The sequence below is a fragment of the Engraulis encrasicolus genome, unplaced genomic scaffold, assembly GCF_034702125.1.
Source record: "Engraulis encrasicolus isolate BLACKSEA-1 unplaced genomic scaffold, IST_EnEncr_1.0 scaffold_38_np1212, whole genome shotgun sequence".
NCBI lineage: Eukaryota > Metazoa > Chordata > Actinopteri > Clupeiformes > Engraulidae > Engraulis > Engraulis encrasicolus.
Window position 1 is genome coordinate 594,502 of NW_026945687.1, and position 27,759 is coordinate 622,260.

The 27,759-nt window shown below is 43.6% G+C and overlaps 1 protein-coding gene across 1 annotated transcript in view; it reads right to left on the reverse strand.

The window, feature by feature from the left end:
• Positions 1–285: 285 nt before the first annotated feature.
• LOC134443898 (NACHT, LRR and PYD domains-containing protein 3-like) overlaps positions 286–27,759 on the reverse strand; it is a 36,989-nt gene continuing 9,515 nt past the window's right edge. The window contains exons 2-3 of the mRNA XM_063193429.1: positions 1,160–2,296; positions 286–793 (exon numbers count right to left, since the gene is read on the reverse strand). Coding sequence (XP_063049499.1) covers positions 286–793; positions 1,160–2,274 — 1,623 coding nt within the window. The 5' untranslated portion in view covers positions 2,275–2,296. The remainder of the gene's footprint in view (positions 794–1,159; positions 2,297–27,759) is intronic.

Here is a 27,759-nt window from a genome sequence, read left to right on the forward strand (position 1 = left end):
CTATTCTCAACTTTTGTTTAGTTAAGTATTCCTGATTTGCCTTCAGTCCTTTTCTTGTTTTCATAGTAATCAGTGAGCAAGTTAACCTCAGAGCAGACTGATCCTGTTACTGAACCAGTACTGGCATACAGATGAGGCAGGTAGAGGAAATGAGCATTGACTAAATAGCAAAACACAAAGTATTTTATGCAACAGGTAGCCTGCAGAACAGATGTGAAGATAGATCCTACAAAACGTCATTTTCATTAGAATCCATCATTATAATGTAGGTATAGTATGTTGTACTCACTCTGCTGAAGTGGATGATGTGAACACATCAGATGGTATCAGCTTCTGGATGACGTCATCTGGGCTCAGGAGGTCAGTCTGATCCATCTCTGGTGTCTGTATGTACTTCTGCAGGTCAAACCCATCCAGATACTCTGTTGAAGTCTTGAACGTAAACTTCTCAGTCTTCCACTGTCCTGGTAAGAGCATCTCTATAGTCAGAGTTCCTGAGCTCCTGTCAATGTGCTCCACTACAGCATGTTGATTCAACTCATTCAGACAGTAGAACAAGTTGACACTTCTGTCTGTCTCCCTATGACCTCTGATCTCCTGTTTTACTAACTGGACTGTCTGATCTGAGCTTTGTGATCGGCTGTTAGTCTGTGGCAGTAGTTCTCTTAAAAGACTCTGATTGGAATCCAGTGAGAGGCCAAGAAGAAAACGGAGGAAAAGGTCCAGGTGTCCATTCTTACTCTGTAAGGCCAGATCCACTGCTGTCTTGAGTAAGTCATGAAGTGTTGCCGCCCTGAGCAGAGCAGAGAGCTGAGAGGTTTGATCAGGCATTTTTCTCTCTCTGCTGATGAAGCAGAGGAACACATACAAAGCTGCAAGGAACTCCTGAATGCTCAAGTGCACAAAGCTGAACACTTTTCCCTGGTGAAGCCCAGCCTCCTCTCTGAAGATCTGAGTACACACTCCTGAGTACACAGATGCTTCTGTGACATCAATGCCACACTGCCTTAGGTCTTCCTCATAGAAGATCAGATTTCCCATCTCCAGCTGTTGGAAAGCCAGTTTCCCCAGTTTGGAAATCATCTTCTCATCTCGCGTGTCTGACTCTGTGTACTTGTTATTTTTAATTCTGTCTTGAATAATCAGGAAGTGTGTGTACATCTGAGTGAGAGTCCTTGGCATCTCTACACTCCCTGATCCATCTGATGTTCTCTCTACTACTGTAGCTAAAATCCAGCTGAAGACCGGAATGTGGCACATGATGTAGAGACTTCTGCATGACTTCAGGTGAGCGATGATTCTGCTGGCCAGACTCTCATCACTGAGCTTCTTCCTGAAGTACTCTTCCTTCTGTGGGTCGTTAAATCCTCTTATTTCTGTCACCTGGTTCACACACCTTGGAGGGATCTGATTGGCTGCTGCTGGTCGGGTGGTGATCCAGAGGAGAGCAAACGGAAGCATATTGCCCTGGATGAGGTTTGTCAGCAGCACATCCACTGGGACTGACTTTGTCACATCAGAGCACTCTGGGTTGGAGTGAAAATCTAGAGGAAGTCGACACTCATCCAGACCATCAAAGATGAACATGACCCTGTTCTCTAAACTGGTGACGAATCTTGGATCCTTCACATCTGAGAAAAAGTGCCTAATGAGATCTACTAGACTGATGATTTTCTCCTTCATCAGATTCAGCTCACGGAAAGGAAGAGGAAAAATGAAGTCAACATCCTGATTGGACGTACCTTCAGCCCAGTCTAGAATGAACTTCTGCACAGAGACGGTTTTTCCAATGCCAGCCACTCCCTTTGTCAGCACTATTCCAATAGGTTTGACTTGCTTAGACATCTGTTTGGCTTGTTTAGATGAGGGCTTGACTTGTTTAGACAACTGACTGACCTTTTCAGATATGTGTTTGATGATGTCACTGCATTTGATTAGCCTGTCTTGTAATGCTTCTCTCCAGGATGCCCTCTCTATCTGTCTGACCTCATGTTCATTATTGACATATCCTCCCCACCCTGCCGTGATGTAGAGGTCTTCATCTTCTCCCTCTAGATCATCAGAATCCCCATCTTCGTCTTCTTCTCTCCAGGATGCCCTCTCTATCTGTCTGACCTCGTGTTCTTCATTGACCCCACATTCTCCCCCCTCTGTGATGTAGAGGTCAGTGTAGATCTTCCTGAGCAGTGTGGAGCTTCCCTGATGTGGGAGTCCTTCCATCAGACACTTGGACCTCTCCAGCAGGTGTGATTTGTGGGCCTGTTGCATCTCCATACCTAATACACCAGGAGGGAAACTGTGTATGACAAACAACAAAGAAAACAACATTTAGATGACACTTTTAGTAGTCTTCTAGTAGTAGTCTTATACTGTATCTTTATGTTTACAGATTTGTGCAATTTGTTTAATGATCTGTCCAATGTGCAGATGTGTGTGATGTTTTGCATGTTTCAGTGGTCTTATTAGTCAGGGTCATTTATCCAAAAAGTTGACACCTGAAGGCAAATCATGTTAATTTTCGGCATACAACTGATTTAGGGGTATTCAAGGGTGCTGAATCCAAATCTGCCGTATGCCGGACGCAAAAATGTACCGAAATGCCTCAAACGGGCAAAATCCAATATGGCCGCCGCCACTGTGTTAAAATCCTGCAATCACTTTTCTTTTGGACTAAATAAGATATGAATTTGAAAATAGCACTTATTTTTATGTTTTCAGACATGGGGAAAGCCATTATGTCATCAGATTTAAGCTCAGATTGGAAGAAAATGCTTATGTCATTGGCTGGCAGCCATTTTAAAAGCAGAGAGCCCCATATTGTCAGCGATTTTTAACATTTTTACTAATCTTTCAAGATTCACAGAAAAAAATGCTCTTTGTCTCTGTGAACACAAATACTACAGAAGGCTACACTGAACTGTCTACTTTCACCTGAAAAAAAGAAGTTTGTGTCTACCTTTTTCCATTCTTTAGTTATGGGCAGTAGAACATGGGATGACACCACAAAAAAACACTGATTTTTGACCCCAAAATACTGCACTTCTCTCTGTCCATATTTTTGCTTTAAGGACATATTGTCTTTGATAGTGTTCATGTTTGATGTGCAACATTTTCAGGGGGTTTGAAGGGTGCTTAATGCCAATATGATGTATAAATAAATGTATATTCCCATAGTACATCAAAATGAAGGAATCTAATATGGCCGCCGTCACCAGTCTACAGTGTACGTTTCTTTGACAAGGTAAACTCTTAAGTACATTATGTAGCATTAGGTTTTCATACAGGGAGAATTAATTTCCATACACAGATTTAAGATAGATATCAAAGGAAATTATTTCAGTGTAGTCTGAAGTCATGATTGCCACAGGAACATAGGGTGACACCACAAAAAACAATATTTTTTGACCCCAAAATACTGCACTTGTCCTAACCCACATTTTTGCTTTAAGGACAAAGTGTCTTTGATAGTGTTCATGTTTGATATGCAGCATTTTCAGGGGTTTTGAATGGTGCTTAATTCAAATATTCAAATATGCTGTGTATTAGGCTCAAAACCTCTTTAATAGGCCTACCTCAAAATGAATTAATCGAATATGGACGCTGTTTCGTCAACTATCGGAAAACCAAAACCTCCAAACCATTCAAGCATCCAAAATTCAAAACATCGCCTTCCAAAACATCATTCACATTCAAAACCATCCAAACAACCAGTATTCAGCCGGACCTACAGGGGGCAGACCATCAGCAGGCAGCACTCCAACTGACTTCCTGTGAGATCAGACCCACTTCCTGTAAGACGGCCATCTTTGAAGGCAGTTCAACCCATGCTGCTGAAGACAATGGATCAAAAGTTTGTTGAAAGCAAAGCTGAAGAAACAAACAAAACTTACTAGAAAAGAAAACTAAAGAATCCCTCGGTTAACCGGTCAGACGCAACTGGTAGGAGAATTGACTTTCTTTACTTGCCTGTTTGAATGTGGAGAAAGATGAACTTTTATCCATCGTGTGAAATGTTTGGTCTCGGTTGGCAACTTACTTAATTTAATAGTTAAAGACTTACATTCAAAGTTAAATGTTGTACCTTCTTAGTTTGTACTGTGGAATAGCCATGCATGTTAAGTTTGAAGAGCTAAAACTAATTTTATGAAATACATTGATTATTTGCTCAAAGCATTGCAATTGTTTGGAAAGGCAAACTAGAAGATTCATGTCACTGCAAATGCTAAGGTCAATGCTAAGGTGCTCTGCAAAGCCAACAGTTGCATTTACTTAGTCATTATATTGTAAATACTTAACTTTGTTTTCAAACTTTAATGCAGTGATTTTATGTTTGTTTGACAATAACACAATGTCTCTGTTATTCTTATGTTTAAGGTTTTCAACCTAACTACTGACTGCCCGATAGAACCCCTTCAATAACAAAAGAAACTTAATAAAAGACAAAAAGGGGAACCATCGTGTCCGAGTTGTTCCTTGCAATACCGGGCTCTTTTCAAGTTTGAGCATAACTGAGGGAAACCAAACAAAACACACCAGAACTTGACAGTTGAAAACCAGCGTGGCAAGACGCGAAGGATAAACGGCCTCCAGTGAAACCTTGCCAACGCAAAGAGCAACTTCAAGAATGGCGGAAGAAGCCACCGGAAAGTCCATTAAACAGCTGAAGATGGAGAAGACTTCAGCAGAGACAGCCTTCAGAGAGCAGGCAAACTACCTCTCAAGAGAAATTGTACACCTGACGAAGTCAGAGATTCAAACACAATACAGGGAACTCTGCTCTCTCTCCAGGGAAGTCAACAACGCTTATGACGAGTACCAGCTTGGCCTGCAAGCGGAGGTTGACGGAGAGGAAGGTGAGGAGACGCTGGACCCCAAGGAGCAAGCGGACCTCTTAAAGACCATGGAGGACTGCATGGACAGACTGGAAGAAGCCAGACACAACGTGCAGTCCAGTCTCTGGTCAAGGTACGCTGAGGGGGAGCTGACCTTCACCATAGAGGAGGCAGAGTCATCCTGTGAAGAAGCTTGTGTAATACCTGTGTCCCTCGTCAACCAAGATGAATACGAGCACCAGGTTGAAACTGTGAAGCAACTTGTCGTAGCTACAATGACTGTATTCAAAGAGTGGGAGGAGTGGATTCCCAGAGAGGAAAAAGCTGAATTGGATGGCAGAATAAAAGGCTTACGAAGGCTGAAGAACAAACTTGTGGCAAAAAAGGGTGAGTTCCTGACCTTGGAGGGAACTGCAGAAGAAGAGAGGCGAGAAACAACTCTTCAGGCCCAGTCAGTACTGCAGCCGATCCAGCAGCCGATCGTCAGAATAAAGCCCACCAGCCTGCCCAGTTTCCATAGATCAAGGAAAGAACACGAGGAAGACTCTTGTGTTGATGTTGTGCTTACCTCGCACAAAGACCTGGAGAAACTGGACAAGAATACCAGAGGAGGAGAAGAAATCCCGAAGCTCTGGATCCAGTCAGGTCAAAGTGGGAGGGACTTGCATGCGCCAGCGCCAGCAGCAGCAGCATCAAACAAAGTGCTTCCTCTCCCAAATCAAAAGAGAGAAGAGGATGAAAAAGCCCTGGGAGTCAGCTACAGTGTCGAAAATGACAAACTGCACCCAAGGATCTCAGCCAACTCAAAGAGGAGGGAAAAGATGAGAGCGGGTCAAAGTCTCCTGGAAGAGGTGAGAGAGAAAACTCTCAAACCCAAACCACTGACCAGAAAGCAGCTCCTGAGCCAAATGGCTACCTTGTCTGACCCAATAGGACTTAGCACTCCTGTCAAACAGAAAGGTGCCATTCTAGTCAGGACAAAGCTCTTGTCAGCAGCACTGACCAGAGCACAGCTCAAGGCAGTCAGACACAAAGCGCCATCTAATGGTGCAAGCAGCCCAGTGAAGTTCACAGGCAAAAGAAACTACAATGCTCCCCAAGACGCCATAGATCGAAATGAGCCAAAGACTCAATTCCGAAGATCACCAACTGGTCCCGCAGTGAAAAAACTGTCTAATACCAGAAAATTCAACAGCCTCACGAAGGTGACCAAAGTCATTGCCTGGGCGTGGAGAGCTGCAAAGACATGGAAAGGATTACTGGCAAAAACCCCAGCCAGAAGTGGGCCAAAGTGGGAGGGGCTTCTGCCAGAATGGATGAAGTCCAAACTGGCTGCATCAGTCCAACACACCACTGCCCACAGTCTGGATGTGGACAAAGATGCAGAAACTGACATCAGACCCGTCCCCATCCTGAAATCTGACCAAAGGGGAAAAAAAAACAACAAAAAAAACAATGACCATCACCAACTCTTGTGACTTCTCTGGGTTCCAGAACCGAGAAGTCAAGTGGGAGGTGTTTCGTCAACTATCGGAAAACCAAAACCTCCAAACCATTCAAGCATCCAAAATTCAAAACATCGCCTTCCAAAACATCATTCACATTCAAAACCATCCAAACAACCAGTATTCAGCCGGACCTACAGGGGGCAGACCATCAGCAGGCAGCACTCCAACTGACTTCCTGTGAGATCAGACCCACTTCCTGTAAGACGGCCATCTTTGAAGGCAGTTCAACCCATGCTGCTGAAGACAATGGATCAAAAGTTTGTTGAAAGCAAAGCTGAAGAAACAAACAAAACTTACTAGAAAAGAAAACTAAAGAATCCCTCGGTTAACCGGTCAGACGCAACTGGTAGGAGAATTGACTTTCTTTACTTGCCTGTTTGAATGTGGAGAAAGATGAACTTTTATCCATCGTGTGAAATGTTTGGTCTCGGTTGGCAACTTACTTAATTTAATAGTTAAAGACTTACATTCAAAGTTAAATGTTGTACCTTCTTAGTTTGTACTGTGGAATAGCCATGCATGTTAAGTTTGAAGAGCTAAAACTAATTTTATGAAATACATTGATTATTTGCTCAAAGCATTGCAATTGTTTGGAAAGGCAAACTAGAAGATTCATGTCACTGCAAATGCTAAGGTCAATGCTAAGGTGCTCTGCAAAGCCAACAGTTGCATTTACTTAGTCATTATATTGTAAATACTTAACTTTGTTTTCAAACTTTAATGCAGTGATTTTATGTTTGTTTGACAATAACACAATGTCTCTGTTATTCTTATGTTTAAGGTTTTCAACCTAACTACTGACTGCCCGATAGAACCCCTTCAACAACAAAAGAAACTTAATAAAAGACAAAAAGGGGAACCATCGTGTTCGAGTTGTTCCTTGCACGACTGGGCTCTTTGCAAGTTCGAGCAAAACTGAGGGAAAATCAAACTAAAACACACCAGAACTTGACAGACGCCATCACCAGACAAGGTGGACTCTTAATTACATTGTAGCTATAGGTTGTCATACATGGAGAATTCATCTCCATACTCAGATTAAAGATTAGAATCAAAGGACATGATTTCATAGGTTGAATTCATGTTTACAAGTGACAGTTGACTTTCATGTCAATAAGCTGTTCTTTTGAATGAAAATGTTTTCTCTACTTCCACTTTTATTTTAATGCGTATTATAACATGATGCAATATGTCCACCTAAATCCACCTCTTCCATTATGAGACTAATTTACACACATAAGTCTGAATGTGCCTAAATATAATATGCACATCTACATTTTGTGCATTAGGAATTCATTGTTTGCCGATTTTATTGCGGGGCTTACATTATATCTTTGAATGGTGGAAAGGTGAAACGTGGATCAAATGAGTTTATGTTATTGTGAGGAATTTACTTGATATATGTTAACTCATTCCCAACCATTTGGCCCATCAACCTCCTCCTCTCCAGTGATTTGGCAGGACACACAATATCATGCACTGCATGGCACTTTTGCTGCAAATGCAACAAAAGCAAAGTATGACGTTTTGCAATGATCAGTCCTATCTAATTCAGATGTCACATGGTTACATAAAATGCCCCACATTATCAAATCTCTATATTGAGTCAGGCCCACATACCCCTTCCTATCCTCCTGCCAGTCACCGAAGTGGGATGGGTGGTATTGAACAGGTATTGAACAGTCCCACTGCTCCTGTATCTGCCACTTATACATGGGTTCTCATTGTTTATTAACACAATGTTATGAAGAGGGGCAAGACACTGGCAGCCAACCACGTGAGCTAATTTTTTTTGACAGACAGCGGTTTCCAACAACCAGAGGCTGAGTTGTGCGCGGCTAGGTTCGCTGTCAGGTTATAAACAAAATTTAGAACCCATGTATTCTCAAGGCACACAAAGACATCACAACTTGTGCTTGGCTCATCCTACACTGCATCTGCAAGAAGTGGCATGGAGTACATGGAGTCAAGCAGTTGCTGCAATTCAGCAACTCCAGGAGGGGTGATTAGGAATAGGTTAACTTAGTATACCAAGTAAACAATTTTGGTTAGAGTAGAGGAGGGTGACTGTATGTGCATATATACGTATTTGGTATATATATAAACTGGTATCAGAAGTAGTGTGGAGTCAAGTCTCTTGGCGGAAATACGTAGGATGGTGTGCAAGGCTAATAGAAATGGGCACCCTCCTGTCTTTCTCACAGGCAGCACATGAACACAATAGTCAAAAAAGGACATTCCAAGTCAGCAAGGACATTCTGATTTTTGATACCTCCTCCTCGTATAACTTAACCCATTGTGTCCTGGAAACACATATAGGTTTTTCAGGATCTTGAGATTTTAGCTGTTTTATTATGTTTTACTATGTGGGTATGTTAGAGCTGAATGAACACATTACAATGCAAGGGGAGGGTATTGGCTTTTAAATGTAACTCATTTCATGTTTGTATGTGCTTCGGAGGCTGAGACATTGCGGATTTAATAGGAAGAGGGCACCCTTTCCCAAAAAGGGCTTAGGACAAAATGGGTTAATTAGCAGTCCATTTTTGAATATTGTGTTCATGTGCAGTGAGAAAGACAGGGAAGTGCCCATTTCTGTGCCTAGGCACCTTAAAACTACCACTTGCTCTTCTGCCTGCCATTGGCTCTCTCTCTCCAGCTGAGCACCGTTATTGATACACTGCAGATGTACATTCCAGTATATTTTAACTAGGCCAATTTAAAGTCTATACTTGCACAATTCTACCAACAGAAGATAACAGACAGACTCTCTTTTCCTCCTGCTCCCCTGTTCAGCAGGGCTGGATCCCCACATGGCTGCATGCTGAGCCCCCCATCTAAAGTCTATCCGTCCATGACTGCAGCATGGCCAGCAAAAGGGACTGAAGGTGGCAGCCTGGTGTACAGAGACCGAGACAAATTTCTCTAGCTCTGAATGAAAAGAAAACCAAAGAGATCATTGCTGCCTTCAGGAGGCACACCTATAGCGAGAATAGACCTAGCCCTCTCTGAACTTCCCACTGTCACAGAGCTAAAACATTGTCTTGGACATTATCCTGGTTCTGAGTTCTTGGGTCTCTACAGATGTATCATTGGCACTACAGATGTATCATCAAAGTAAGGACCAAAGACTAAAACCACATTTCACACACATGGACTGTCTGACTGTTCATAACAATCTCTTGTTCCCCCTGATCTCCTTCCATCCTCCGGTTGTTGTGCAATAATTGATACAGTGCAATGTGTTGAGCTGAATTCTTGCCGTACTACAGAACAAAGGCCAGCCTTGTAATTAATGGTTATAATTGTCACAGAGTGGCCATCTCAGCTGAAATATGTACATTAAGCAAGACAATCTATGCAATAACTTTGGATGACTGAAGTGCAATACCAGCCTGAGTATGTCCTTTGTGTATATATTCACACACACACACACACGCACACGCACACGCACACGCACACGCACACGCACACGCACACGCACACGCACACGCACACGCACACGCACACGCACACGCACACACACACACACACACACAATGCCACTCCCTTATCTGCACACTCTATTCTATTCTATTCTATTCTATTCTAATCTATTCTATTCTATTCTACTGTATATATTATTCACATCAGTCTGCCTCTTGATCCCCTTTATAGGCCTAGATATACAGTGATCTGAGCACAGCAATTAAAAACATGAAGTAAAACCATTGTACAAAGGATAATATTAGAAAATATTCGATTTAGGGACTTTCAGACTCTTGTGTGCATTTATTTTTTATGGGTGTGGAAACATTGTGTGGTGGTTTGAGGTGGGAACATTTTTCATGGTATAATGCATTGAAAGTGTAATTGAAATAGGGAGAGATTTAAATACAAATGGTCAATTTATGGAAAAGGTAATCTCCTGTTGCGAACATGAATTCAGTCTACACTGAAATAATTTCCTTTGATATCTATCTTAAATCTGAGTATGGAAATTAATTCTCCTTGTATGAAAACCTGATCCTACATAATGTACTTAAGAGTTTACCTTGTGTAATCAAAGAAATGTACACTGCATGGACGGCAGCCATATTGGATTCCTTCATTTTCATGTACTATGGGAATTAAAGGCATTAAGCACCCTTCAAACCCCCTGAAAATGTTGTATATCAAACATGAACACTATCAAAGACAATATGTCCTTAAAGCAAAAATATGGGCAGTGAGAAGTGCAGTATTTTGGGGTCAAAAATTTGTGTTTTTTTTGTGGTGTCATCCCATGTTCTACTGCCCATAACTAAAGAATGGAAAAAGGTAGACACAAACTTCTTTTTTCAGGTGAAAGTAGACAGTTCAGTGCAGTTTTCTGTAGTATTTGTGTTCACAGAGACAAAGACCATTTTTTTCTGTGGATCTTGAAAGATTAGTAAAAATGTTAAAAATCGTTGACAATATGAGGCTCTCTGCTTTTAAAATGGCTGCCAGCTAATGACATAAGCATTTTCCTTCAATCTGAGCTTAAATCTGATGACATAATGGCTTTCCCCATGTCTGAAAACATAAAAATAAGTGCTATTTTCAAATTCATACCTTATTTAGTCCAAAAGAAAAGTGACTGCAGGATTTTAACACGGTGGCGGCGGCCATATTGGATTTTGCCCGTTTTGAGGCATTTCGGTACATTTTTGCGTCCGACATACGGCAGATTTGGATTCAACACCCTTGAATACCCCTAAATCAGTTGTATGCCGAAAATTAACATGATTTGCCTTCAGGACCTTAAATAAGCACCTTTTCAGAAATCCTGCCTAGACTATATATCATTATATATGTTCATGTGTGCAATATATTGGACTGGTCCATTGTCTTGCAATCATCAATACATTTCAAATTCTATTAAATGTATTATATGTAGGGGTGGGCAAAAATGAAAATCTTTAATCACATTAACTCAATGACTTTTTGTGATTAATCGTGCGAAACCCAAAAATAATAATAATAAATAATGAATGAAATAAATAAAACAAAATAAAAATATTTTATAAATTACATGCTGCTCGAGAATTGCGCAAGGAGGACTGTAGAACTGTGTACCGAAAATGTCCATTCAGAAGTTGACGTCCTTCTGTAGGCTATGTCTGTTTTGTTTTGTCTGCTTTTCTAGACATTCTTCTTCTCTGTCCGCAGTCACTGAAAGCAGCAACAAGCGCGCTGACGCTTTCAAAATAAAAGCCACGAACGACGGTCATAAAAGACACACACAAAAAAAACCTGCTGCGTTATAGCGTTAACAAAATTGTCGGGCGATATTGACCTCAATAGTTAACGCACTGTTAACGCGTTAACGTTGCCCAGCCCTACTTATATGCTGATAGACAGCTCCATTACAGAGTTCACATGAACCCATCATGATACACTCCTCACCAAATAACATGTCAAATTATATCACTGATAAGTCATGATAACTTATACAGTCAATTAAGGCGAGACACGGCAGGTGAAATCATCGTTTTTTCATGCCCTGGTCAAATCTGAGATTTTGGGCTAGTTTGCATCCTTAACTTGTTGTCTTTCACACTGGTGTGAAGAAAACGTCTAAAAACAGTATTAGATAGTTATTTTATTACATTTGGTAGACTTGCGCTTGTGATTTTTAGCTTGATTTGTCATGTTTTTCCTCTTGTTACGCACAGTGTTTATTTGCAACCGTTGGGTTTTATATGCCTTCCGAGGTCTCGTTGGAAAGCTTGAGTCTTCCTGCATACAGTCATGTATTCCAAATAAGGATATTTCCGCTGTGTCAACCACCAATCATTGATTTAGACAAGGCGAAAAAAGCAGGAAGAGAAGGTTGAAACGAAATCCGATTGGCCGGAATGGGAGATTCGGCACTGTGATTGGTTCTAATCAGTCACGTGTCACTCTCGGCTGCAGTGGATTATTTTGGAGTGAGGAGTATCCAACAGAGCACTTCTTGTCTCTCCACTTCTTCGAGACGAATTGAAATGACAAGAGCCCGTGCTTACATCTAACAGAAAGCACGGGTAAACAATAAAGCAAACGACAATATATGTTTCAAAGTGAATTATTCGGTACGCTGTCGGCATTCGTTGGGCTCGCGTTTGCAATGCGTTGCCTACAGTGAGGTTACCCTCTCCTTGCACCACAACGAAATCTCTGTCAGTGCGCGTTTGAATTGAATAATCAACGAATTGGTACTCATTGTACTGTTTATTTAACGTGTTGTGCGATGTAGCTCACAATTGACTCACATAGCCTAATAACCACTCTTGTAGCTTGTTTTCGAGTGAAGTGCACAGGTAAACATGCCGAGGTCGTTCCAAGGTGAAACTAGCCTGGCGACTAACTCTGTGATATTTTTCTTCCAATAGACCAGTATTTTCTTTAGTTGTTGGATATTGATTCTTAGTCTATAATTGACTTCATTGGCACAGAAAAGATTACTATGAAAAAATTGAATGAAAAGTCCGCGACACCAAGGTCCCGTTGCTCTTTTTAATGTAACTTGTCGGGCAGCATGCCCTTCATCAGACAATACAAATACAATGAAACACCCTGTTTAAATACCCATGATCCCACAGGTGGTTCAACCCCCTAACCAGGTGATCCCCATTGACATCAACCACCTGGATAAAGTGACGTGTGCAATATTAACCCCTTGAGGCAGTGCAATATTTACAATATATACAATTACATAGGAAAATTCAGAGAAAAACCAAGAATACATGACCACATTTAGGGATACATCAGATGGGGGCTCCATATAATTGTCATGCACATAGCCTTAATGGTAGACACAGAAGAGGAAGTCTATAATACATTATATAGCACTGGCACATTATTGAGTCAGATCCTGCCCTTTCGACCTTTGCATTGCCTCCTAAAGTTGTGTTTAAGCGCCCACCAAACCTGAGAAATATGTTAGTGAGGGCCCACCACCCACACAGCACTTTTTGCGTCAGACACCCAGCGGGAACTACAAGTGCAATAACTGCATTCAATGCAATTTTACCCACAAGACAAAATCTTTTAACCACCCGCGCACAGGCAAAGAATTTAAAATTCGTGGCACTATTACCTGCAACACAAATAATGTTATCTATATATTGCGATGCCCATGTGGGCTAGCCTACATTGGCAAAACTACAAGACCCCTTAAAACCCGTATTGCAGAACATAGGTCCACAATTCGCAATCATGACAGCAAAAGTCCTGTGGCGCTACATTTTACACAATCTTCCCACACAGTAGCCTCCCTAAGATACATTGGCATTGAGCGCATCAGACCTCCCAGCCGTGGTGGGGATATCAATTCCCTGCTACTAAAAAGAGAGGCCTACTGGATTTACACGCTCGACACACTGGCCCCAAGAGGACTCAATGAAGAATTCGATCTTAGACCTTTTTTGTAATTTTTTTTTAATTTTTGCAATGTGGTGCTGCCTGGTGGGACATATGTATTCTGTGTTGTCAGTGTCTTGCTCTACTTAAATGATTTTTGCCTGTGATGTGTGTGTATATAATGTATTATAGACTTCCTCTTCTGTGTCTACCATTAAGGCTATGTGCATGACAATTATATGGAGCCCCCATCTGATGTATCCCTAAATGTGGTCATGTATTCTTGGTTTTTCTCTGAATTTTCCTATGTAATTGTATATATTGTAAATATTGCACTGCCTCAAGGGGTTAATATTGCACACGTCACTTTATCCAGGTGGTTGATGTCAATGGGGATCACCTGGGTGGGGGGTTGAACCACCTGTGGGATCATGGGTATTTAACCCTTGTGTTGTGTTCGTAAGCTGCATACACCTGTGGTGTTCGGGTCATTTTTGACCCGTGATAACAAAACTCAGCCATAAAATACCCAAAAACACTAGTTATCATTAAAATATTGTTTTTCATCTCATGGCTAACTTGGTATGTATACATATCCATGGAAATATTACTTTATGTATTCATCTTTTTGACTTTACTGGTCTTTTATCTTACATTATGCAAATCGTTTTTGATGACCAAAACTATCAAAATCTGCATAAATTCACTATTAATACCTCCTAAAGTGATACAATTAGTGATTATGTTGTCCATGTATTACAGCTGATATGAGAGTACAACAACTCCCAAATTTATTTTATTGGTTTTTCTCTAATATTGAAAAATATCATCAATAGTGGCATTTGTGGTGCTGAGGTCCAAACCAACCCAAAGAGATTTATAGCAGGATAAAGGCCAAATGTCAACTAAATTAGTTTTTCAGTGCATAAAATCAATGTTTAAATATGTTGACTTGGTGTTTTTCAATATTTATATGATTTTAGTGTGGTAAATATACAAAATAACAATTCTGTCCAAGTCACAGCTATTCCACCAATCTAATGCAAAGATATTGGAAATGAACACATCAATTAACATGAAAAAGTCACACTATTCATCTGAATCCCCTATGCCATGAACATGGACCATTATGACATTGCCACATCAACTTTATGGAAAGTATAAGACCAGTTCTACATGTTTGGGTGCCATTATGAATTTTTTTTTTTTTTTTGTTTTTTTGGAAAAAATAATGTGCAAAAATGTATTTTGCAAACAAATGTGCAATAAATCTCATTATATAATGCAGAAATGGATTCCCTGACCATGAAAAAATATGAGTAGACACCAGAAATACATCTGTACTCCTTTCACAACAGGAGATATGACGTATTGTAGTGTATGGGACTGTCCGGCGGCCATATTGGATTTGGAATATGAAAAAGCTGACAAAAAAATTTGCAGGCAAGAAATATATTTTCCTCACCATAAATCACCAAACTAAAGACAAGGGGCAACCAACAGCTTTTCAGAAATGCATACAACAGCCAAAAATCTATGCCGGGTCAATTTTGACCCTGAACACCACAGATGTTTTTTTTTTGGACCTTTAAAATTTACTAAAATGATAAAACATATTTTTTGTGTGTTGCAATGATTGTGACTGAGGATTAGATGAAGCCTTATTCCAAGAAAATAAAGGAAAGTGTGTTTTTTTCACACTAAAACTTGAAAACGGGTCAAAAATGACCCGAACACAACATAAGGGTTAAACAGGGTGTTTTATTGTATTTGTATTGTCTGATGAAGGGCATGCTGCCCGAAACGTTACATTAAAAAGAGCAACGGGAGCTTGGTGTCGCAGACTTTTCATTCAAATTTTTCATGGTATTTTTGTTGGTCCTGCACCCTATTTTTTGAGACGGATGTGCGTGTTTTCTCTTTAACCACAGAAAAGATTACTTCCTTCAACATTATGGAAAGGGGCTTGTGTAAACAGACTATCTTTGGATGAGGTAGTTGACCACCACGCATTGCAAAGCAGGGAGGCTGCTTGCCATCCTGCAATATGCTCACTTCAAGTCCACTCCAAAGTCAGTAGCCTACAGTGGATATATGAAAACAATTAAGCATGGGCAATAAAATACACCCTGCTATATATTTTAAGTGAAGTAAAAACAAAGAAACAAACAAAAGTAGAGCTTTATTCATTGGCCCAGTGGTGTGCACAGGCAGAGACAATGCGAAACAAAAAGGTAGATCTTAATTTGCACACCCTGTCTCAGCAGGCCTGAGAAGGAATGAATGACACCCTAATGTTTTATCTTTTTTAGAATGTTTTGCTTATTGTTCTGCCCTCATTAAAGAGTTCCCCTTCTTCAACTAGACAGACAGATGACTCCCATCACACACTGGTCAGATTTGGTGGATTTATTCAAACTGACAGCGTGCAAAAAGGTGTAAAACTAAAATAAAGAAACAGAATAAACACATAATCAGCACAAAATATGCATTAAGTAAGATATCTAACACAGAACCCCAAAGATAAGGCCTACAATTAGCATAGGAAGCTATTACAGAGACTAGATGAACATCTGAAACCGCATCCATAGCTCTACTTCGTTCATATTACAAAAATATACAGAAATATACTCAAAATATATTTATCCTAGACAATATCTTTCAAAAATACTTACAGACGATGCCTCAATAAGTGATTACAAAGAGGATGGCGCAAGATGATACAGCTGCTCACACCACCATGCCAAAACTGGTCTGCTTGAAACAATGGATTCACTTCCTATCAGAGTCACATGACTATCATTCATTTCAATATGACTGCCCAAATGATAAGCCCAACCCCCAATCAAAAACACCACCTAGTGGTAGGAGGAGAAAATAGCACATTAATTACTTATAAAATAAACTCAGTCCAGCACACTCCCCGCCTGGTATCAAAAAGATGCCACCTAGAACAAAGGGGATTAAGAACAGAAAACATCAATCAGTCTCTGGGGAGAGGAGTAAGACGACCTCTGAGACAGGTCGCAGGAAGGTCTTGGCAGACCCGTCCCTTGTAGTCTTGATCTCCACCTTCCTTACCCTCCCGTCCGCGCCGGGGAAGGTCTTGAGGATGACGCCCATAGGCCAGTCGTTTCTCTGCAACTGGTCGTTCTTCAGGAGGATGACATCCCCCTCTTTCAGATTGCGCTTCTCCTTTTCCCACTTCCTGCGTTTCTGCAGGGTGGGGAGGTACTCAGTCCTCCAGCGATGCCAGAAGGTGTTAGCAAGGCTTTGGACCTGCCTCCACTGCTTGCCGTAGAGGTCCTTCTCGTCGAATTCACCCTTAGGAGGAGGAAGAGCACTGACCTTCTGTGTGAGAAGTGTCGCTGGTGTCAGGATGAATGGGGAGTCAGGGTCTGTGGACACAGGAACCAATGGACGGGCGTTCAGGATAGCTGAGACCTCTGCCATGAATGTTGTCAGGACCTCATGCGTGAGCTTTGCAGGGCTGACTTTCAACAGCATAGAGTCCAGGATACGCCTTGCCAGTCCGATTAGCCGCTCCCAACTGCCCCCCATGTGCGAGGAGTGTGGTGGGTTGAAGATCCACTTACACCCGTTGTCACTGAGATATCTTTGCACCTCCTTGTCACAGGTCTCAGAGTCCATCTGCAACTCCTTACAGGCCCCGACGAAGTTGGTGCCACAATCGCTTCTGATCTGCTTCACTGGCCCCCTGACTGAGAAGAATCGCCGTAGAGCATTGATGAAGCTTGATGAGTCCATTGACTCCAGTACTTCTATATGTACGGCTCTGGTGCTCATACATGTGAAGAGCACAGCCCATCTTTTGCTGCTAGCGAGTCCTCCTCTGGTGCGCCGTGCTGTGACCATCCATGGTCCGAAGACGTCCACACCCACAAATGAGAAGGGAGGATCTGCGCTGAGGCGGTCCGCAGGTAAGTCAGCCATCTTTTGAGTCTCCATCTTCCTGCGTAGCCTTCTACATGTGACGCAGTGATGAAGGATACTGCTGATGCGCCGTTTCCCACTGATGATCCATAGGCCTGCCGCTCTCACAGCACCCTCGGTGAGGTGTCGCCCTTGGTGCTTAACCTGCTCATGATGATGGCGGATGAGCAAGGTTGTGACGTGGCTCTGCCCAGGTAAGATCACAGGACTGACTTCTTTTCCATCTAGGTTTGCCTTGGACAGGCGTCCTCCAATCCTGAGAATGCCAGCACTATCAAGGTAAGGACACAGGCTGAGGAGTGGGCTTTGCTTAGGAATTGATGCTCCTCCCCGGATGCATTCCAACGTCTCTGCAAAGGCAACTTGTTGGACAGCCCGAATTATAATGTTTCTTGCTTCCTCCAAGTCCTCTATGGGACAAGGTCCTTCATGGGTGTGCCAACCCTTGCAGCTGTTCCTCTGCGTGAAGGAGTGGGCAACATGCACAAGCCTAGCAACTGCTCGATTGAGTGACCGCCAGCTGGAGAACTTCTCAAAACGTTTAGGGTGAAGTTTGTCACTGGTAACCCTGTTGAGATGACAAGTGATTTGTGGGCGGACGTCAGAGTCAGTGCAGGGGTCAACCAAGTCGAAAGAATTGGGAGCAGGTTCAGCTTCAGCTGATGTCAGCAGAAAAGGTGGTCCAGACAGCCATGAGGTGTGAGTTAGGCTGCCTGCTGGGACTGATCGTGAGCCGTGGTCAGCTGGGTTTTGGCCGGAGGGCACGTACTTCCATTGATTAGGGCTTGTTGACCTCCTGATGCGTTGCACCCTATTGCTCACATAGACGTAGAATCGTCTTGATTCATTGTGAATGTAGCCTAGGACCACTTTACTGTCAGAGTAGAAGGTCACAGCGTCAAAGATGGTGTCCATCTCATCCACAATGGCGTCTGCAATTTCCACAGCCAGGACCGCAGCACACAGCTCGAGCCTTGGAACTGTTGTTTCTGGACGTGGAGCTAGCTTTGCCTTACCGAACATGAAGCCAACCTCCACACTGCCACTTGCATCGGTTGTTCTCACGTAGGCGACGGCGGCTATAGCAGTGGTGGAAGCGTCGCAGAATACACACAGCTCCTTACTGTATGCTTGGCGGAGAGACATGGACGTGTACTGGCGCGGGATCTTGAGCTGTTCAAGTTCCTTCAGAGAGTCCCTCCATAACTTCCATTCTCTGTACTTTTCCTCAGGGAGAGGGGCATCCCAGTCGCATGATTCTGCGGTGAGCTCCCTCAGTATGGACCGTCCTTGAATGCTTACAGGGGCAGCGAAACCCAGTGGGTCGAACAGACTGTTTACAGTTGACAGGACCCCACGTCTTGTGTAAGGCTTCTCCGCATCGGCAACTTGGAAAGTGAAGACGTCTCCTGAAATGTCCCAGCTCACCCCTAAGCTTCTCTGCATGGGAGGGGGGTCTGTGCTGAGATCCAGATCTTTCATCCCCTTAGCCAGATCTTCAGGAGGGAAGGCTCTCATCACAGCCACCCTGTTTGACAAGATCTTGTGAAGCCGGAGGTTGGAGAGGGCCAGCATGTCTTGAGTGTTGTGAAGAAGAGTGATGGCTTCCTCTTCTGAAGGGACAGATAGAAGGCCATCGTCGACATAGAAATTCCTCTCAACGAACAGCCTGGCCTCCGTGCCGTACTCCCCCTCTCCCTCTTCAGCAGCTCTTCGGAGCCCGTACGTGGCCACGGATGGTGATGGGCTATTTCCGAAGACGTGTACACACATCCTGTACTCAACGACGTCGTCATCCAGGTCATTGTTGCGATGCCAGAGGAAGCGTAGAAAGTTCCGATGATTCTCACGTACGACGAAGCAATGGAACATCTGCTGGATATCAGTCGTAACTGCTACTGGCTCTCTCCTAAACCGCAGCAGTACCCCGAGCAAACTGTTGTTCATGTTAGGGCCCGTGAGGAGGACATCGTTGAGGGACACCCCTTGGTGTTGCGCGCTGGAGTCGAATACCACCCTCACCTGTCCAGGCTTCTGAGGGTGATATACCCCGAAGAACGGTAGATACCAGCACTCCTCATCTGGTGGTAAGGGTGGTGCCACTTCAGCATGTCCATTGTCGAAGAGCTTGCTCATGAACACAGTGAAATGCTCTTTCCTCTCAGGGTGCTTCCTGAGTGTCTTGGTGACTGTAGTGAGACGGATCCTTGCCTGCTCACGGTTGTTTGGTAGGCGCTGGCGTGGGCTGCGGAAGGGGAGTGGAGCCTGCCAGCTGTTGTCATCACCCTGTATCAGTTCCTTCTCCATGATCCTCAGGAAGGCAAGATCCTCCATAGAAGGCGCTGTCTTGTCGTCGTCCTTCGTGTAGCAGAAGATGGACTCCCCCATGAGTCGCGTTTTGCCACTCGGCAAAGACGGTTGTTCTGAGACTGAAGGATTCTGGAACTGGCGAGGGTGGTTGAGCTTCTCTTTGATTTCAATCTTGTTGAGACAGGGACACAGAACGCTGGGACGTCCATTCTCAAGAACGTAGGTTCTGTAGGTGTTCACAGGCGAGGGTACGTGTGCGCCGTTGATACACACATCCCCTACCACCACCCAGCCAAGGGCTAGTCGCTGGGCGAAGGGAGCATGTGGGGGGCCGTTGCGCTGCTCAAGGACCTTGTGCGCCTGAATAATGTCTCTTCCTAAAAGAAGTAAGATATCTGCCTTAGGGTCAAGGGGAGGTATCTTGGAGGCAAGTGACTTCAGGTGCGGATGGTACTTCACAGCAGCTGGCGTGGGAATCTCTGCCCGATTGTCAGGGAGTTGGTCACACTCGACGAGTGTAGGCAGAACTAGAGTGGTCTTTTCATCAGCCGATTGCACAATGAACCCCTTTGCCCTGCGGCCAGCAGTCGCTGACACACCTGCACAGGTTTTGAGTGTGTAGGGAGAAGTATTGTCGGCTACATTGAACATCTCGAAGAATGATGACCTGGCTAGTGACCTATTACTCTGGTCATCTAGGATTGCGTATGCACTTGTCTTCTTCGCAGGTTGGTCTTTGGGATATATGTAGACCAGACAGATTTTGGCACAGGACTTGGTAGCCGCGCTGTCCCCACAGACCTCTGTGCAGATTGAGGTAGCAACCGAAGTAGATTCCTCTCCCTCCCCGCCATGTTCTACAGAGGGGCCGCTAGCTGGCTTTGTTGACCATGGTGCAGGGCCGGCATGAAGGGCTGCAATGTGCTTGTCACTGTTGCATTCAGAGCACTGGATGATGGCCTTGCAGTCCTTAGCTTGGTGGGAGGTTGAGGAACAACAGCGGAAGCATATGCCATTCTCCTTGAGGAAGGCCTTACGTTCATCCAGCAGTTTTGCTCTAAAGGCTCTACACTTTGGTAGGGGGTGTGGCTTTTTATGTATGGGACACTCTTTCTTTAGATTGTCTGAACCCTTGGTCTCATCCCCCTTGGCAGGATTGTCTACCTCAGTTTTATGCACAGCTATTGGGATTTTAGATGATTTTAATGAGAATTTCTCCCCTTTAGGTGGCACGTTGCTGGGAGCTGCAGCAGCAAAACTGGGGTCATTCCTCATCTTTGCTTCTGCATGAATGAAGTCTGCGAACACGGAGAAGGGTGGGAAGACAGTGTGGTGTTTTTCTTTGTACTTCGTACCATGCACCATCCACTTCTCCTGCAGGTTGAAGGGCAATTTCTTCAGGATCGGGTTAATGCCTCGCGCCGTGTCCAGGTAACCCAGACCAGGTAGGTATCCATCCTTGGCTGCCTCGATTTCCAGGAGGAGGTCACCTAGCTCCCGCAGCCGCTTAGGTTCTCTATTGGTGAACTTGGGGAAGCGTTCAAGCTTACCAAAGAGAGATGCCTCCATGGCCTCTGGTGATCCGTACACTTCCTCTAATCTTTGCCAGACCATGCTGAGGGCCTCGCCAGGGTAGTTGATGCGAGCAGATCTCACTCTCCTTGCGTGCTCAGCAGACTGAGGTCCTAGCCACTTAGTTAGCAGGTCGAGCTCCTCACTAGGTTTCAGACCCAGGTCTTCGGTTGCATTAGAGAAGGCGGACCTCCAGGCCCAGTAGTTTTCGGGTTTGTCGTCGAACTTTGTTAGTCCGGCTGTAAGTAGCTCACGACGAGCAAGGAACCTTCCGAGGACTGATGCATTTGAACTGTATCCCCCTACCTGTGGGATGTTGTCATGCACTGTATTGTCTCTGGGTGTCCGTGGCGTCCTTGGCTTGGATGCTGGACGTGGTGCACTAGATGCACCCTCTTTTTTCACTGTGAATTGCAGCGGCTGTTGCGTTGTATTAGTAGCCGTTGCAGTAGATGTTGTGGCTTTCGCAGGCAAACGCTGCCTTTCACGTTGACTAGGTGGCTCATTATGTTGATGAGCATCATCAGGCGAGTTGGGGTGAACAGCTGCTGAAGGAGTGAAATCGGCCATTTTATCCTGTTCCGAATCATCTGTTGGCCCCTTAGCTTTCACATAGTCATACTGTTCTTGAACATATTTCTCTGTTCTCTCAACTGAATGATATGATGAGCCTTGGTCAGTGTCATGAGCTCCAGTGAGCTCCCCCATGAATGCTGAATCAACTGCAGCTTCCAATACATTAGCTTCAGCATCAGCGGCCTCAGCTTCTTTCTCCTGCTCTAAGGCCTCCAATGTGGCTTCGAGACGTGTCTTCTCTACTTTAAGATCAATCTCCTTCTGTGCATAAGTTGCTCTGGTACGTGCAGCTTCAGCCCTAGCTCGTGCCCCAACTGCGGCTAAGCTAGCTGCTGATCTAGCAGAGCGCTTTGATGATTTAGAGTTTTTAGATGAATGTGAACACTCTGACCTTGTTTCGTAATTCTTTTCTTCAGTTGTCGACATCTTGAAACCGGTAGATGTAGAGCAGACTGGATATCTTACTCACTGCGGTAGCAATCACTGTTGGGTCCGTCTTTTTACTGTTCTGCCCTCATTAAAGAGTTCCCCTTCTTCAACTAGACAGACAGATGACTCCCATCACACACTGGTCAGATTTGGTAGATTTATTCAAACTGACAGCGTGCAAAAAGGTGTAAAACTAAAATAAAGAAACAGAATAAACACATAATCAGCACAAAATATGCATTAAGTAAGATATCTAACACAGAACCCCAAAGATAAGGCCTACAATTAGCATAGGAAGCTATTACAGAGACTAGATGAACATCTGAAACCGCATCCATAGCTCTACTTCGTTCATATTACAAAAATATACAGAAATATACTCAAAATATATTTATCCTAGACAATATCTTTCAAAAATACTTACAGACGATGCCTCAATAAGTGATTACAAAGAGGATGGCGTAAGATGATACAGCTGCTCACACCACCATGCCAAAACTGGTCTGCTTGAAACAATGGATTCACTTCCTATCAGAGTCACATGACTATCATTCATTTCAATATGACTGCCCAAATGATAAGCCCAACCTCCAATCAAAAACACCACCTAGTGGTAGGAGGAGAAAATAGCACATTAATTACTTTAAAAATAAACTCAGTCCAGCACACTTATCTATTTATTTATTTGCTGCTTGCACATCCTCCCATGCTTTATCCACGCTATGGGGTTAACTGGGACTGACCACTGTTGATGGATGACATCTGTTTTTGTCCAATGTCTTGTCTATTTTATGGGGGAATGTGTTGCTTGGGGTAAATGTGCTTGGGAATCTGACTGTATTGTGTTTGTTTTCATGTCTTACGCACCTCTCACTAGAAGAAATTTCCCCCATGGGGGACAATAAAGCTACTACTACTAGAAGGCCCTTTCATGAACAAACAGAGAAGTGTCCCAATTTAGTTGTAGCCTATCATGTGGGCTGTTGCCAATCACTGGCATCTAGCAAATAGAGACCATTACACCATTACAATTATAGTAAAATAATCCTATCAACCTTAACCCCTTAATGCACGCCGTACCTCCTGTGGCACGCTGTAATAGACATTGAAAGTTAACTACTATAGTACTACCCTACTATGACAGTGCACGGGGCCTTTAGTAATACATTACTACTTGGTCATTGCCATTCTGGTAACAGCTCATTTATAATGCCGGGTCTTAAGGGGTTAACATAACCAAAAACTAAATAATAATTAGGCCTAGGGCCTATAGGCCTACTAAAACCATAGACCTAATCATGATTAAAAATAAACATGGTTTATAACTCCTTGCTGTCACAAATAAGTAGGCCTATACCAGACTGTGCGGCTATTGTAGCGATAGGCCTATGGCTGTTCTGTCAAGTAGATGAGCTATATTCAATTTCAGCCTATTCATTCTCAATATTAAGGACCCTTTTGTGTGATCTTTTGGAAATATTATGGCCAGTAATACATGTTTAGAGAGGTCAAAATGAACCTCTGATGCTATAACATCCATGGACCTACTCCACAGTTTGTGATTTTTAACCTGGCAGTTTCTGAGGCCTGTTAGGGCCTATTCTAACATATTGGTAGGCTATATGCAAATTGGAGGACCAGCCATTCACTTAACCAGTTGGTAAGTGAAATAGTATGCTTCAAGTGCACAAATATGGCCTGGATATAGGTGATTTCACTCCAAAATTGGTGTAGTGAATGGCTGGAAGAAATAGGGGGTACAGGATTGCAACCTTGAAAGCCAGATCACTGATGATGGCACTGTACATGCCATGTTGATACCATTAATGATAAAATAAAAATATTCACCTGTTTTAAATGCAATAGAGTTATCAGTTTTAGTGTAATACATGCACATATTCATCCTACATTCATCCTAATGCCATTTTTTTATGTACGTTGTGGCTTTTACCAGAAATCTATGGATTTTTGCCATACAAATCTTTAACGGCCATTTTCTCAAAATGAGGTTTTCCTCACACTCAAAGGCCTAAAACTCCACTTCTGTATGACTTACATACACCAAACTTTCCAGTCCTATTCCTGACTATATTTGGAAGATTCTGTCACAGGATTTTGTTATTATATTATTTTAATCCTGATTTATAGGACTTTTCCTCTTAAAATGAGGCGAAAAATCACATTTTCAGGGCTAATAGCAGCATTTTCAGATTTTCTGCAAAACAAAAGGAGATATCCATAAACCCCTGTGACAAGATCTTTTAAATTGCTGTAATAACACAATGAAAAAAGAATTTTGAGTCTAGCTCTTCAACATGTCAAGTTTTAGGCTTTTGAAATATATGCAAATTAGCGCATATTTAATTAATCATAGCCTAATTAGCATATTTAAATATAAGATTCCAAAAAAATTCCAATACATTTTTTTTTATCCTATTTGTATATGTTATCAACTGGAAAAGTTTCAAAAAAAAGTTTTTAGCCTATTCACCTACCATATCTCGCCTTAATTTCATCATGATATGATCCTCATACCAAATAAGTACATCGTAAAAAATGACAAAAGTGAATCAGTGTCAAACAACAAAAATACGTTTTTGTAATATTTTGTGATGACACTCAGTCACTCACTCACTCACTCACTCACTCACTCACTCACTCACTCACTCACTCCAGTCCGCTGTCTTCTTCTGGACTGGATCCCTCTCCAGGGCTGCCCTGCACATCCCCCTCTAGGGGAACCTCCATCTTCAGCTGCTCCTCTGGAACACACAGACAGACAGGAAGGAACATCATCACACATCAGACTACTGAATAACTGCATCGTCACACACCAGACTACTGAATAACTACATCACACACACCAGACTACTGAATAAATACATCACACCAGGGGAGCCGCCAGGAATTTTGGGCCCTATGAAAGATTCAAATTTCGGGCCTACCCCCTTCTTTTTCAATTATTATTAGGCCTATTGTTATTCGGGGGAGCGGAGGGGGGCATGAAGGGCATGAATCCAACACATAGATTTATATAGGACTAATTTGAATTGTTAAGAATCTTCAGTGGGGGCAAATAATAATTCTGAAAGACATAAAGCATTATGGTTGAAAAGGCTGAGGCTTTTGTTTTTCCATATTCAAATAAGACAGATTTCCCAATATAATTTCCATGAACTCTTAATTAAAATAGCGCAGATAGCTACTCAACATAGAGGCCATTTTCCTTTCTTTGCGCCTACCCCGTGTGGTTAGCCGCCTGGGTAGCCTACGGGACGCAATTCCATAGGGTTACACTCACAGAGCTTATTGGTAGTCCGCGTCAGTCTGGTATTATACATAGGCTGTGCAATGCGCAGATTATCCAAAATGATTTGGTGACTGACGGCAATAGCCTATCTAACCTGCAGCTGTCTCGTCAAATCTCTGTTCATTTTCTGCATCCAAGGAGTAGCCTACACTGAGCAGTAAGCAGAGGGAGTAGCCTAAACTGAGCAGTAAGCAGAGGGAGTAGCCTACACTGAGCAGTAAGCAGAGGGAGTAGCCTACACAGAGCAGAGCAGTAAGCAGAGGGAGTAGTCTACACTGAGCAGTAAGCAGAGGGAGTAGCCTACACAGAGCAGTAAGCAGAGGGAGTAGCCTACAGCAGTAAGCAGAGGGAGTAGCCTACACTGAGCAGTAAGCAGAGGGAGTAGCCTACACAGAGCAGTAAGCAGAGGGAGTAGCCTACACAGAGCAGTAAGCAGAGGGAGTAGCCTACAGCAGTAAGCAGAGGGAGTAGCCTACAGCAGTAAGCAGAGGGAGTAGCCTACACTGAGCAGTAAGCAGAGGGAGTAGCCTACTGCAGTAAGCAGAGGGAGTAGCCTACTGCAGTAAGCAGAGGGAGTAGCCTACACAGAGCAGTAAGCAGAGGGAGTAGCCTACAGCAGTAAGCAGAGGGAGTAGCCTACACAGAGCAGTAAGCAGAGGGAGTAGCCTACACAGAGCAGTAAGCAGAGGGAGTAGCCTACAGCAGTAAGCAGAGGGAGTAGCCTACACAGAGCAGTAAGCAGAGGGAGTAGCCTACAGCAGTAAGCAGAGGGAGTAGCCTACAGCAGTAAGCAGAGGGAGTAGCCTACACAGAGCAGTAAGCAGAGGAAGTAGCCTACAGCAGTAAGCAGAGGGAGTAGCCTACAGCAGTAAGCAGAGGGAGTAGCTACACAGAGCAGTAAGCAGAGGGAGTAGCCTACACAGAGCAGTAAGCAGAGGGAGTAGCCTACAGCAGTAAGCAGAGGGAGTAGCTACACAGAGCAGTAAGCAGAGGGAGTAGCCTACACAGAGCAGTAAGCAGAGGGAGTAGCCTACAGCAGTAAGCAGAGGGAGTAGCCTACACTGATTACAGTTACACGCTTATTACAGTGGTGAAAACAAATGTCCCTTTTGGGAACAATCAGAAGATGTAATCTGATGCTACACTGAGCTGAACACCTCTATCATGGCACACACCACACCAGGCACTTCTGAATAACACCAAAGTGGTCACGACACACACACACACACACACACACACACACACACACAGGCAAACACACACACACACACACACACACACACACGCACACACACACACACACACACAGACACACACACACACACACACACATACACACACACACACACAAACACACACACACACACACACACACACACACACACACACACACACACAACGCACACATGGACGCGACACAGACACACGACCCAACACACAAACACACACACACACACACACACACACACACACACACACACACACACACACACACACACACACACACACACACACACGCACACACACACACACGACAGAGGGAGTAGCTACACAGAGCAGTAAGCAGAGGGAGTAGCCTACAGCAGTAAGCAGAGGGAGTAGCCTACACAGAGCAGTAAGCAGAGGGAGTAGCCTACACAGAGCAGAGGAAGTAGCCTACAGCAGTAAGCAGAGGGAGTAGCCTACACAGAGCAGTAAGCAGAGGGAGTAGCCTACACAGAGCAGTAAGCAGAGGGAGTAGTCTACAGAGCAGTAAGCAGAGGGAGTAGCCTACAGCAGTAAGCAGAGGGAGTAGCCTACACTGAGCAGAACAGTAAGCAGAGGGAGTAGCCTACACAGAGCAGTAAGCAGAGGGAGTAGCCTACAGCAGTAAGCAGAGGGAGTAGCCTACAGCAGTAAGCAGAGGGAGTAGCCTACAGCA